Here is a 12011-nt window from a genome sequence, read left to right as displayed (position 1 = left end):
AAAAACAGCATCAACATGAATTTTATTACAATGGAGGTGTTCTTGAAGAAGTTGCGGAATATAAATACCTTGGCATCGATTTCAACAAAAAACTAAGCTGGTCTAGCTGCAGGTATAAAAGGACATTAGGTGGATGGAAGGCTTTCTACACTCTTCAGAATAGGTGCCGTGAAGCGGAGTTGTGGGATTGGAAAACTATTCAAACCTTGTTTGGTCTTCTTGTGCTGCCAGTTGTTCTTTATGGGTGTGAATTATGGGCCAGCAGCACTACTATAGCACAATGGAAACAAATCGAAGGAATCCAAAAGCGCTTGATTACAAGCAAGTTTAAAATTAAAAGCACTGTTCCATATGACATCATGCTAAGTGAAATGGGGGCTGCGCCTATTGAGGCACTTGCTATGGTTCGCCTTTTAAGCTATCTAAAAAGAATCGAAAAAATGGAAGAGGATAGATGGCCGAAAGTTGTCTTTAGTGACACAATATGTAAGCGAAAAAGGACATGGATGCAACAAAACATCAAGTGGATGAGTAAATGGAATATTCATTTCAATATGTGCCCCACAAGTAATAAAGAAATAAAGGTCTTTGTTATGGAGAAATTCTACAAGAGAAATTGGGGAAGCGAGATTGGGAGGAAGAAACTATATTATATAAATGAGTTCAACCCCACTTGTGATCAACTCGAAAAAGTGTACATAGGAGCCAACATTTCTTGGAGAGCTAAAATTCTTATTGCTCAGCTGAGAACCAACTCTCACCAACTTCGTTGTGAGACCGGGCGTTGGAAGAGGCCAAAGGAGGCTTGGGAAGAGAGAATTTGCAGATTTTGCAATTCTGGGAAAGTGGAAACTGAACAGCACTTTATTCTAGAATGTGAGGCCTACAAGGATAGCAGGGATAAGTTTGCGGATACTATATGTGACAGTTCTTGGCATAACCTGTTCAACGAAGAGTACATTGAGCAATTGGGGGGGCTCATCATTAGTCTGCACAAGAGGCGAACAGCGCTACTTAAGTCTGCTTGAGTTGTCTTGCTGTCCCATAGGCTATTTTTGGCCTCGTGGACGTTAAAATTTTATCTATCTATCTTTCATATTTGCCATTTTTTGATAAAGGAAAGGTGATGAGCATGATGATTGGGCAGTTGAAAAACAATCTCTTTTGATTTAGACAGTTTGTGTTTATAAGCTATATTCTTCTTTAAAGCTTCACTGTCAATTTGCAATAGGGTAGCAAGCCAATTGCATGAGGGTATGAGGGCAACGAATATTACATTTAACTTCAGGGAGATTAGTATCAAATTAATTTTGGATTTGTTGAATTCTGCTCTATCTATTGAGGTAAGCTACTCCCAAACTTCACAACCATTGATGATGACAAGAATTACAAAATTAAGAATGAAGTTTATATCCTTGTCTTTATTCCAAAGTCAGACAATTCTTTAACTATCTCCTAATCCATTAAAAGCTCTCCAACCTTCATAAGTCCTTTTCACAAGACAAGTATAATTTATGATTTAAGTCCACGCCATGACATTTAGAAAAAAAAAAAGGAATTGATTTGGGAGGAAGTTTAATATAGAAAATTAGGTGATCAATTGTGTTTCCTTGATCTACCAATCAAAATATTGATTTTAGCAACATTTACTATGATGCAGGAGCATCTTGGGTTCAAAGCAATCTTGTATCAACCAAAAATATTTTGTTCCCAATTTTCCAGTTTGTTGATCATTTCAGCTATCCTTGTTTTGTTCGAGACAACACTTGAGATGTTCAAAGTATGATCTAGACCTAGTTTCTTATTCCTAGGTTTACAACTTGATTAGTTCTTTGTTTTTCATGACCATTGGTGGATTTTGATCTTGCAATAGAGATCTACAATCGTGAATCTTAAGTGATGCAATCAACTATGTTCTTAGATCATGTGAGGACCTATATCAAAAACCACAAGCTTTCAAACATGTTATGTCACTCATCCTTATGATTTGGGACCAGACCTATTTGTGGTAATAGGTTTCCTACTCTTGGGGAATGTCTTGGATCTTGAAGCTGCCTTGCATGTTGTGATGACTATATACTAATAATGTAATGTACCTCAAGGGACGTCAATTTTATAATGAGTTCCTCAATAAGGATTTTCATTCTCTACAATTGGATCTAAGGTCTTTAATCGAAGACTATAAGCAAGCAGGCATATATATGAGCCTCGCATGTAAGAAGGCCAATTGTCAAACCTTTGCTCATCTATTTTTTCGTGAATGTATGTTGATCTCGCTTGGTTCTCTCTGTATACTTGTTATTTCCGTTGTGTTTACTCTTTTTGCACGATTGGACTGATCTCTTCGAGGTCTCTCCAACTAAGGACTATGTAAAGTAAAATCAAAGCAAACGTTGTGTTCCTCGTGAACTTGTATTGCAAATCCAAAGTTACGAAGCCCTATTTGAGTTTGGTTGTAGTGTGGCAAGAGTTGAGCTCTAACCTACAATTGCAGAGGGTTGCAAGGATGGTTTGAGGAAGGAGAGGTACAAATTCAACAGTAATGGATATGTTAGGCAAATTTCGGCTAGTCTTGAAGTATTAGAAACTACCAAAGAAGAGGAAGACCTATTGAAGAATTAAGTGATGAGAAAACTATAGAAATTGTTGCAGGAGATGGTGATCATGTACTTGAACAAGAAGATGAAATATTTCTGAGAGCCCTAACTAGAGTTAATGCAAGCCCACATTTCAATTTACCAGATTATGATGGTAAGCTAGATTTGGATGAATTGCGTGATTGGAATACTGAGATGAAAAAGTATTTTGAATATGAAAGTATGAATGTAGGTAAGAAGATATAAATGGCTAGTACCAAATTGAAAGGATGTGCATCATTATGGTGGGAAAATTTGCAAATTGATAGACAAAGGAAAGGAAAAGAAAAAATCAAGTCTTGGGATAAGATGGTGAATAAGTGGAACGGCAAGTTCTTGTCGTGTGGTTATCAAGTTAGCTTGTTAAGGAAGATGTAGAATCGAAAGAAAAAGGAGTCTTCTATGAAGGAATATACTGACGAATTCTATAGGTTGGATATCAAATCTGCTCATATGGATGATGAGGCTAAAAGAATTGCAAGGTATCTTAATGGCTTGAGGACATCTTATTGGGATGAGATTAGTTTGGTTAAGATGGAAAGTATTGAGGAAGCTTATTTGTTTCCTCTAAAAGCTAAGGAGAAATTGAACAAAAGAAAGGAACATAGACAAAGACGAAGAGGTGGTAGATTTCAAAGAGGTAGGACATTTACCGGTGGAGAAAGATCTTATTCAGATCCAAATAAAAGGCAAATCAGAATGGAAAGAAGAAAATTCATACCAAGGAAGAGGAGGAGGTTACCCTATAAGTAATAATTATAAAAGAGAAGATAGGAGTTTGTTCAAAGACACTTGTTTCACATGGAGAACATAGTGCATTTGAATGCACATATGGAAATACAAGCAAGAGGGCTCATAGCAATAGAAGAAATGCATTTATGGAGAAAGAATCACCTAAATCTTTGAGTCAACTAGAAGATGGAGAAGCTCTGATGCTTAGGAGGTCACTATGTAATGAGAAACCTAATCAAGATTTGATGCTAAGGAAAAGTTTGTCCAAAACAATATGTAAAGTTGCTAGAAAGAATTGCAAGGTATCTTAATGGCTTGAGGACATCTTATTGGGATGAGATTAGTTTGGTTAAGATGGAAAGTATTGAGGAAGCTTATTTGTTTCCTCTAAAAGCTAAGGAGAAATTGAACAAAAGAAAGGAACATAGACAAAGACGAAGAGGTGGTAGATTTCAAAGAGGTAGGACATTTACCGGTGGAGAAAGATCTTATTCAGATCCAAATAAAAGGCAAATCAGAATGGAAAGAAGAAAATTCATACCAAGGAAGAGGAGGAGGTTACCCTATAAGTAATAATTATAAAAGAGAAGATAGCAGTTTGTTCAAAGACACTTGTTTCACATGGAGAACATAGTGCATTTGAATGCACATATGGAAATACAAGCAAGAGGGCTCATAGCAATAGAAGAAATGCATTTATGGAGAAAGAATCACCTAAATCTTTGAATCAACTAGAAGATGGAGAAGCTCTGATGCTTAGGAGGTCACTATGTAATGAGAAACCTAATCAAGATTTGATGCTAAGGAAAAGTTTGTCCAAAACAATATGTAAAGTTGCTAGAAAATGTTGCAATCATTGATAGTGGGAGTTCACATAATCTAGCATCAAAGAAATTGGTTACCAAGTTGCACTTATCAAGGATGAAGCATCTGAAGCAATATCAAATTGCATGAATAAAGGATCATCATAAGGTACTGGTAAGTGAGCAATGTGTTGTGAAATTTAAGATTGGATCCTATCATGATGAAGTTCTTTATGACATTATGTCAATGGATTGTTGTCATATCTTGTTGGGTAGACCTTAGCAATGTGATAGACAAGTTATACATGATGGTAGACTGAATAGATATACTATACTAGCAAATGGGATGAAGCAAGTATTGTTACCTTCAATTGGAGATCCTAAGAATGAATATTGCACCATATTGAGGATTCATTTGGTTGAAGGTAGGGAATTCTTGGAGATCCTAAGGAAATAACGGAGTTACTGACAAAATTTGAAGACATCTTAGCTAATGTGCCAAATGGATTACATCCTGTTAAAATTATCAGTCATAGTATGGATCTAGTTCTAGGAGCAAGTTTGCCAAACAAAGCACCATACTTGATGACACCGGCAAGAAATGAGGAATTGAATAGACAAGTGCAAGAATTGTTAAGGAAAGGTCTGATCAGAGAAAGTTTGAGATCTTGTGTAGTACTGGCACCTTAGAAGAATGCAAAATGGCAAATGTGTACTAGTTTGAAAGCTATCAACAAGATCATAGTGAGGCATAGATTTCATTTGCCTAGAATGGATGACATAATGGATAGTTTGAGTAAAGCAAAGTATATAACCAAGATTGATTTGAAGAGTGATCAATGGCATACCAGAATTAGAGAAGGAGATGAGTGAAAGACTGCATTTAAGACTAATAAAGGTCTATATGAATGGTTGGTTATGTCTTTTGATTTGACTATCGCTCCAAGTACTTTCGTGAGGTTGATGAATAAGGTATTGAAGAAATTCTTGGGTAGATTTGTGATTGTGTACCCGAATGATGTTCTGATTATCAGTAAGAGTACTTTGTTGCATCTAAGACAAGTATTGTAGAGATTAAGGAAGAAAAGGTGTTGATCAATATCAAGAAATTTAATATCATGAAGGAAGAGATAGTGTATCTAGGATTTATGATTTCAGCTGAAGGTTTGAAGATGGATCCTGAAAAGGTTAAGGTAATTTTTTAATGGCCTACACCAAAGAATTTTGGGGAAGTTTGATCATTTCAAGGATTGGCTAGTTTTTACCGAAAGTTTATCAGAAATTTCAGTTCAATTTGTAACCCTATGACAGAGCCTATGAGAGGTGAAAGGAAAATTTTCATATGGACACATGAGGTTGACTAGAGTTTTGAGTTATTAAAGCAAAGAGTTGTTGAACAACCAGTTTTGACCTTACCTAATTTCAAAAAGGTATTTCAAGTGGATTGTGATGCAAGTGGGAATGCAATTGGAGTTGTGTTAAGTCAAGAAGGTAGACTTGTTTCTTTTTACAATGAGAAGTTAAATGATGCCAAGAGGAAATATTTGGTTTATGATCATGAGTTCTATGTCATAGCTCAAGCATTAAAGAAGTGGAGACATTACATGTTGCCAAAGGAATTTGTATTGCATACTGATCATAAAGCATCGCAATATCTAAGTAATCAAGGTTAGTTAAATCAAAGGCACATGAGATGGGTTCAGTTCTTGCAGAGTTATACTTTTGTGTTGAAACACTAAAGTGGACTGTCAAATAAAGTAGTTGATGCATTGAGTAAAAGGAGGAATTTGTTGACAAAAATGAGGATAGCAATGCTTAAGCTTGACAAATTGAAGACTTTGTATGAGACACATCCTGATTTTGCATATAAATGGAAAGCTTGTAAGGAAACAGTAATAGTTGACCGAAGCAAATGGTTCAATTATTTTATTAAGGATGACATGTTGTTCAAAGGAGTTAAGTTATGCATACCTAGAGGACTAATGAGGAATAATTGGATTAAGGAGAAACATAGCGAGGACTTGCCAAACATTTTGGTATTGACAAGACAGTAAGTTTGGTAAGTGAAGGTATTATTGGCCACAAATTTTTAAGGCTGTCAAGAAATTTGTTTAGATTTGTAGAATTTATAAAGTTGCTAAAGGTAGTAGTCAGAATGTGGGTTTGTATACACCATTGCATGTACCTTTTAGACCTGGGGAAGATATTAGCATAGATTTTGTTTTGAGATTATAGAAGACACAAAGAGGTAATGATTCTATATTTGTAGTGGTAAATAGATTCTCTAAAATATCACATTTTATTCCTTGTAAAAAGACATCTGATGCAGTACATGTAGCAAACTTATTCTTTGAGGAGATTGTGAGATCACATGGATTACCAAGGACTAAAGTTTCTGAGAGGGATAGCAAGTTTGTAGGTTACTTTTGGAGGACACTGTGGAGGAAGTTGGAAACTGATTTGAAGTTAAGTTCTACTTTCCATCCACAAATTGATGGGCAGACAGAGGTGGTGAACAGAAGCTTGGGTAATTTGCTGAGTTTGATTGGTGATAAGCCTCGTAATTGGGATTTGGTTTTGGCACAAGAAGAGTTTGCATACAACACTTTGGTGAATAGGAGCACAAGGAAGACACCAATTGAGGTAGTTCTGGCATGAGTCCTTAGGGAATTCTGGAGTTGAGGTATCTTAAGCAAGAGGATAAAAGGAGTGTTGAAGCAAAGGAGTTTGTGAATTACATAAAGACATTGTCTGAAGAGTTTAAGCATCATTTGAAAAAGCATGAATCAAAACTGTAAGGATAAGGTAAATAGAACTAGACGACATAAGGATTTTCTCAGTGGGAGATGAAGTTATGGTTCATTTGAAGAAAGGAAGATTTGCAGTTGGGACTTGCAACAAATTGAAGATGAGGAAGTCTGGAGCTTGTAGGATTCTAAAGAGATTTGATTCTGGGAACACTTATGAAATTGAGTTACTTGAGGATATGGATTTCACTTTCATTCGATATTTCAGATTTGTATGAGTATCATGAGGTTGAAGGTAGTTCAGATAATGAAGCAGATATCAAACAGCGGTATCCTAAAAAAGAAGTTGGAAAGTATAGAGAAGGTATTGACAAGAAGAGTCGGAAGGAAGGCCAAAGGTAAGGAATATAAAGAATATTTGATCAAGTGGAAGGACGAACTAGTGAGGATTGTAAGGAATATAAAGAGTATTCAATCAAAAGGAAGGACAAACTAGTGAGGATTATTCATGGATTTCTCAAGCTGAGTTGGATCTTCTAGATTCTTCTCAAACCATCAAGGTGAGGGAATCACTTTCTTACCAACCTCAGGTGTTTGATGCAAGAGCATCTTGGGTTTGAAGCAATCTTGCATCAACCAAAAATGTTTTGTGTCCAGCTTTCCAGTTTTGCTAGTTTTCCAATCTGTTGATCGCTTCAGCAATCCTTGTCTTGTTCGAGACAGCACTTGTGATGTTTGGAGTATGATCTAGACCTAGTTTGGTTTTATTCCTAGGTTCATGACTCAATTGGTTATTTGTTGCTCGAGTTATGATTCACTCTTTGGTAGTATGTTCTTGCCAAGTTTTCATGACCATTGGTGGATTTTGATCTTGCAATGGAAATCTATGATTGTGAATCTTCAGTGGTGCATTCAAATATTTTCTTGGATCACGAGAGGAGCTAAATCTAGAACCACAAGCTTTCAAATGTGTTATGTCATTTGATCCTTATGATTTGAGACCAAACCTATTTGTGGTAATACATTTCCTGTTCTTCGGAAATCTTTTAGATCTTGAGGCCAACCTACGTGTCAGGATGCCTAAATATTGTAAAGTAATGTACTTTAAGGGTCATTAGTTTTATAATAAGTTCCTCAATAAGAATTTTCATTCTCTAGAATTGGATCTAAGGTCTCTAACCAAAGATTGTATGCAAGCAGGCATGTATGAGTCTGACATGTAAGAAGGCTAATTGTCAAACCTCTGTACATTTGATTTTTTTTGAAGGAATGCTGATCTCACTTGGTTCTCTCCATATACTTGTTGTTTCCATTGTGCTTACTCTTTTTGCACAATTGGACTGATCTCTTTGAGGTATTTCCAACCAGGACTGTGTCCTACTACCATACCAAACATAATGCAAACTGTTTAATATGACTTCAAGTTGATTTTCTAAGTCTGCAAGATGTTAAGCAAGACTATATGATCAGCAAATAGAAGTGAGAACATGGTCCAATTGAAGAGAGTGGAACCCATGCAATGTTTGCCTTCTAGAAACTTTTCTAGTATATCTATATATAATGTAAAAGGGAAGGGATAGAGGAATAAATTGCTTAGCTCCTATATTACAATGAATTTTCTCTAAAAGAATCTTTGTTAATTTAAAGTTTAGTAATAATGTATTCATCCAGTCAATAAATCATTTCTCTGAGGTCAAGAGGCATTTCTATTCCTCCATTAATTTCCAAAGATTTCCTCCAACACAGTACCAAACAGTTTTTAGAATTCAACAAAACAAAAAAATTAAGTTTTCTTTGTCGCAGTGACTTTCAGTAGTACCACTCAATGTAAAAAGGTAATTAATTGTGGAGAGGTCACTTTTGAAACTGGCTTGATCGTTAGATCTTAATCTATTATCACCTAACCATTCCCTTAATTTTTTCTACTATGGTTCAAAGAAAACCAGGTAAGCAAAAGGAAGATAGGTATTCTTTTATAAGTGGAAGTTGTTTTACAGATAGGTACTTTCAGTTCGCATAGAGGACATTTACATTGTGCACTATACAAGAATGAAATGCTCCTAATTCATCATATAGAAGCACTAAAAATTTGACCTATATAATGAGTAAATACAAAAGTGTCAAATAATTTCACTCTATGTCAGGGTTTACAAATCACCACTTACTAACTAACAAGTCAGAAATCATCAACTTCCAACATCAGTTATGTGCCCTGCTTTGGGAAACATGCAACGGTAATCTTTTCAACTGTAAATGATTTCAAGTTTAACAAGAAATTAGTTTTTCACTGCCAAAGTTCTAAATTAATTACAAGACGTCAGTATGTTCAGATGGCTGCCATGTTGTGTTAACTGCAGTCCAATAGCTGAATCATTTTTGGTATTTGATCGTAAAGGTCTGCTAAAAGCATTGGAGAATTCTCACTCTCAATAAAAAGCAAGCAGAATTAACTATTTGCATAGCAATGGTAATGAGAAACAAGAATCCAATGGCTAAATGATGACAAGACTAGAAATTCCAACCAAAAGCCCCATTTTATGCACTCATGAGAAGGGTGTTTTTATCAACCATTACCAATTTGCTCAAATTGATAACAGAATGGGGGTTCCCGATAGACTCTCATTGCAAATAAATATACACAGTTCTGAAATGCATATATGAATTTTGGGATTTTTTGGGGCCTTCTTTTGTGTTTGTCATCCTGGAGTAATGCAAGCTCAGTGCATAGTGTTTTAATTGAATTGTAACAAGATTTTAATGATGGGCGTGGATAACATTCAGAAACTAAAGATTGGAAGGCAGCATGTTCTGTTATAATAGAAAACCACTTCTAACTTATTCATGAAATATATTTCAGGTGCATTACAAGGAAAACGGAAATTGATTACAGGTGATTAAACTGGATAGCAATTACTTACATAAAAAAAAAATTAGTAACACATAGCCCATGGTTGGCTAGGGGGGCACTCAAATATTAAATTCGTTACCAACTGGAAGCAGCACTAGCTCATTTGCAGGCAAATGTTGAAAGCCAAGTATCTCTATTCTAAGCACCATCCAAACAGACAGATACACGATTTTGCTTCCAAAAGAGAACAAAAGAATGAAGTCTGGTCGGACACATGTTATGGATATGAATGAAATGGTGCTCATTTCTAGGACTAAGATCATAAATTTATTAAAGATTTCGTCCTTCCGCAATTCATATTGTTAAAGACATAATTCGTAGGGGAAAGTAGCCTAGAAAATGGTTGCTTTTAAATTTAATTTCTTAAAGTCAATGTGCGTCTCTTGGCAGTGGAGGCGTCCAGCATAATTCTGCATAGAATCGATCTACTCTCCTGCCAACTATAAAACGACAATCATAAATGTACTTTAATTCAAATACCAACATCCCTACCGGCCTAAAGTGGCAAAACTACTGTGCTCGCTCATACTATACGCGTTATTAGCAATAAAACTTACAAAGACAATTAGAAAATTCCATTGTTTTTCTCAGATACCTGTAACGTTCTTATTTTCTGAAATTGGAGAAATTCCACAAGCAATGTAAACGAGGAGATCAAATTCAGATCCTTTTTCTCAAACTGGAGCTACAATATTGTCCATTCATCCACAATTTGAGAAAAGGGGCCTTGAAGCCACAACTCTTTATTCGCAATTGAAAAGGAACCCACAAGATAACACAATACAAAACTTTTTTTTTCACAGAAAAAAATCACATGAAATGCCAAAGGCCTTTGATAAAAGACCAAAAGAAGCGAATGGATACTGAGCATTGTTGACAGAAATCACGAGAAGACTGACATGATGAAAGAATTGGTAGTCAAATTAATGCGAATAGAACGACAAGGATAATTATGTACCTGTGCAATTAACTGCTGCCGAGCCATGGAAGGAGGTACAATGAGCATCCGTCGTAGGAATACAGGAATCCATGGAAACTATATCTGTGATTTATTTTTCCCGGCGCTGCCCTTTCAGCTTGATGCACGTTTTCTTCCGTCATGATTGCAACGTGGTCACGCTTAAAGTGCTGCCTATGTGACCGTCGCTCAACCATACTTCGAAGCTAATTAAGCGACTTCTCCACCGACCGGGGGCTTAGGCTTCTAGAAAAGAGGCTTCCAGAGTCAAAAGAAGAACGAGTCCACTGACTTCGTGAGGAGGTTTGGTCGCTATTTCACAATTATAAATCTGTATTTATTTACCCTGTGTATGGGGACTGATGTATCAAACAAACGAAAAAATATCATATTCTTAATAATAAACAACTAATGGCCCTAGATATCAAATCAAAAAATTATTTTGTTTTTTCCAGCTCTAATGGAGGGAATGACTTTCAAGATGTGACTTTATAAAGACTCGAAAGGGATTTTATCCTAGTCAAAGTCCGAATATTATTATTATTATTATTATTACATGGTAATGAAGATGACAACTTGTTGATTTTCATAGTGTGTGGTGGAACCTTGGAGCCTTATCTATTTTAACTTAATGGAAGGGACTTATCTATTTTAACTTAATGGAAGGGACTTTCTTGATTATAATTGCTTGGAGGGAGGTATAAGCACCACATTGATCGATATTTATAGTTTAGAAAATATTATTTTGATTTTTATGTGTGTTAGACAAACAAAAAGTGTATAATTTTATTGGGAATTTTTAAAACTATATAAAATCAATATTAATGGAAAACAAGAGAGGGACTTGATATTTTTCTAGGACAAGCATTACTATTCTGTAATATACCAAGAGAGTATCCTCCTGCATAATTCACTCTCTTAGTATAAGTGATCAGGGATCGGTAACTCATATTATAGGAGGAAACTTTGCACAACAAAGTTATGTTACAATTAATGAGTGGCTTCGTGACTTTCTATGGGCACAAGCTTCTCAAGTAATCCAATCTTGTGGTTCTTCGTTATCTGCATATGGTCTTTTATTCTTAGGTGCCCATTTCATTTGGGCCTTTAGTTTAATGTTCATATTTAGTGGTCGTGGATATTCGCAAGAACTTATTGAATCTATTGTTTGGGCCCATAATAAATTAAAAGTTGCTCCTGCTATCTAGCCAAGAGCTTTGAGTATTG

The 12011-nt window shown here is 35.7% G+C and overlaps 1 protein-coding gene across 2 annotated transcripts in view; it reads right to left on the bottom strand.

Moving 5' to 3' along the window:
* The window catches only part of LOC149529222 (putative NAD kinase 3), a 204836-nt gene extending 193997 nt beyond the window's left edge, over window positions 1-10839 (bottom strand). For both annotated transcript variants that reach the window (XM_089811004.1, XM_089811005.1), the window contains exon 1: window positions 10785-10839. In XM_089811004.1, coding sequence (XP_089667130.1) covers window positions 10785-10832 — 48 coding nt within the window. In that variant the 5' untranslated portion in view covers window positions 10833-10839. The remainder of the gene's footprint in view (window positions 1-10784) is intronic.
* Between the last annotated feature and the right edge of the window lie 1172 nt (window positions 10840-12011).

Source organism: Cupressus sempervirens, chromosome 11 (assembly GCF_028749045.1).
Source record: "Cupressus sempervirens isolate cs-2001-9-10 chromosome 11, ASM2874904v1, whole genome shotgun sequence".
Classification (NCBI taxonomy): Eukaryota; Viridiplantae; Streptophyta; class Pinopsida; order Cupressales; family Cupressaceae; genus Cupressus; species Cupressus sempervirens.
Note: the sequence above shows the minus strand (reverse complement) of the source record. Positions and strands in the feature narration are given on the sequence as shown.